General features: G+C 43.2%; 1 protein-coding gene across 2 annotated transcripts in view; it reads left to right on the top strand.

The window, feature by feature from the left end:
- LOC119587693 overlaps window positions 1-966 on the top strand; it is a 10,114-nt gene that overhangs the window by 2,154 nt on the left and 6,994 nt on the right. For both annotated transcript variants that reach the window (XM_037936369.1, XM_037936370.1), the window contains exons 3-4: window positions 400-520; window positions 866-951. In XM_037936369.1, coding sequence (XP_037792297.1) covers window positions 400-520; window positions 866-951 — 207 coding nt within the window. The remainder of the gene's footprint in view (window positions 1-399; window positions 521-865; window positions 952-966) is intronic.

Below are 966 nucleotides of genomic sequence, written 5' to 3'. Positions count from 1 at the left end.
AGAGCGAAACATTCTATAGCATATGTATTATCTTTCCTGACTCTCTTGTGCGCTTGCTAGGCGTTCCTTTTCTTTCCTCCTATCCTCTTCCTCTCTCTAAACACCTGTTTATCTTGCTCTTTCAATCCTTTATATTATATAAACCTACTCTGCACATAAAACGAACTCCTCCAAACCCCTTACCAAACATACAAACATTTTCATCTCTTCACTAAGCCAATGCAACCACGGAATACAAAAAAACACTTCAGCGAATAAAACTTAAAGTTGCCCCAGCATAGTTGCACTTTCCAAACCACCCATGTAACCACACTTGGCAACCACACTCACGCAACCACAAGAACCACTTCTAAACCACAAACACCAGACCTAAACCGTTCTATTTTTTCCCTCTTTCAGATCCACGCCGTCACGAGTTTTGGTTTCTATGGCTACCAGTACATTATCGAGATGTGGTACTTGTGCCCAATCGACCTCGCGGTGGAGAAATGCCACAATAAGATCTATATCTTTGAGCAGAGTGAGTGTGTCTGCTGCTGTTGAGGTTAAGTCAAGGCAACAGTGATTACTGTGACGGTAATCACGGTCAAAGCAACAGGAAGGCTAATGGTGATGATACTAATAGCCGAGTGATGTGGTAACGAGAAGGGGATAATTACGCTCTTCGACTGCAGTGCTTCTTGTGCACTGCAGTGATGGGCAGCTTCATGGCTACCCATCACAGTAGCATCAAAGAACTATATAATCATGATATAATAGTTAACTACAGTACAGATATTGAATTAATTACGTCTAGAATCACCAATGAAAATAACCCCACAGTGTTAACGAGACGTATGATAATCGTCGTCTTCTCTTCCTCCAGTGTTCGAAATGCGGTGTTACATCGGCGTCGGGGAGGGAATCGCGGGCATCTTCTGCTGCGCCATCTATATCCTCGCGTTAGTCAAGGTAAGGGCAAAAAGA

The sequence above is a fragment of the Penaeus monodon genome, chromosome 23 (assembly GCF_015228065.2).
Source record: "Penaeus monodon isolate SGIC_2016 chromosome 23, NSTDA_Pmon_1, whole genome shotgun sequence".
NCBI classification, from domain to species: Eukaryota; Metazoa; Arthropoda; class Malacostraca; order Decapoda; family Penaeidae; genus Penaeus; species Penaeus monodon.
The sequence above is the reverse complement of the archived record's forward strand: the minus strand, read 5'-3'. Positions and strand labels throughout refer to the sequence as shown.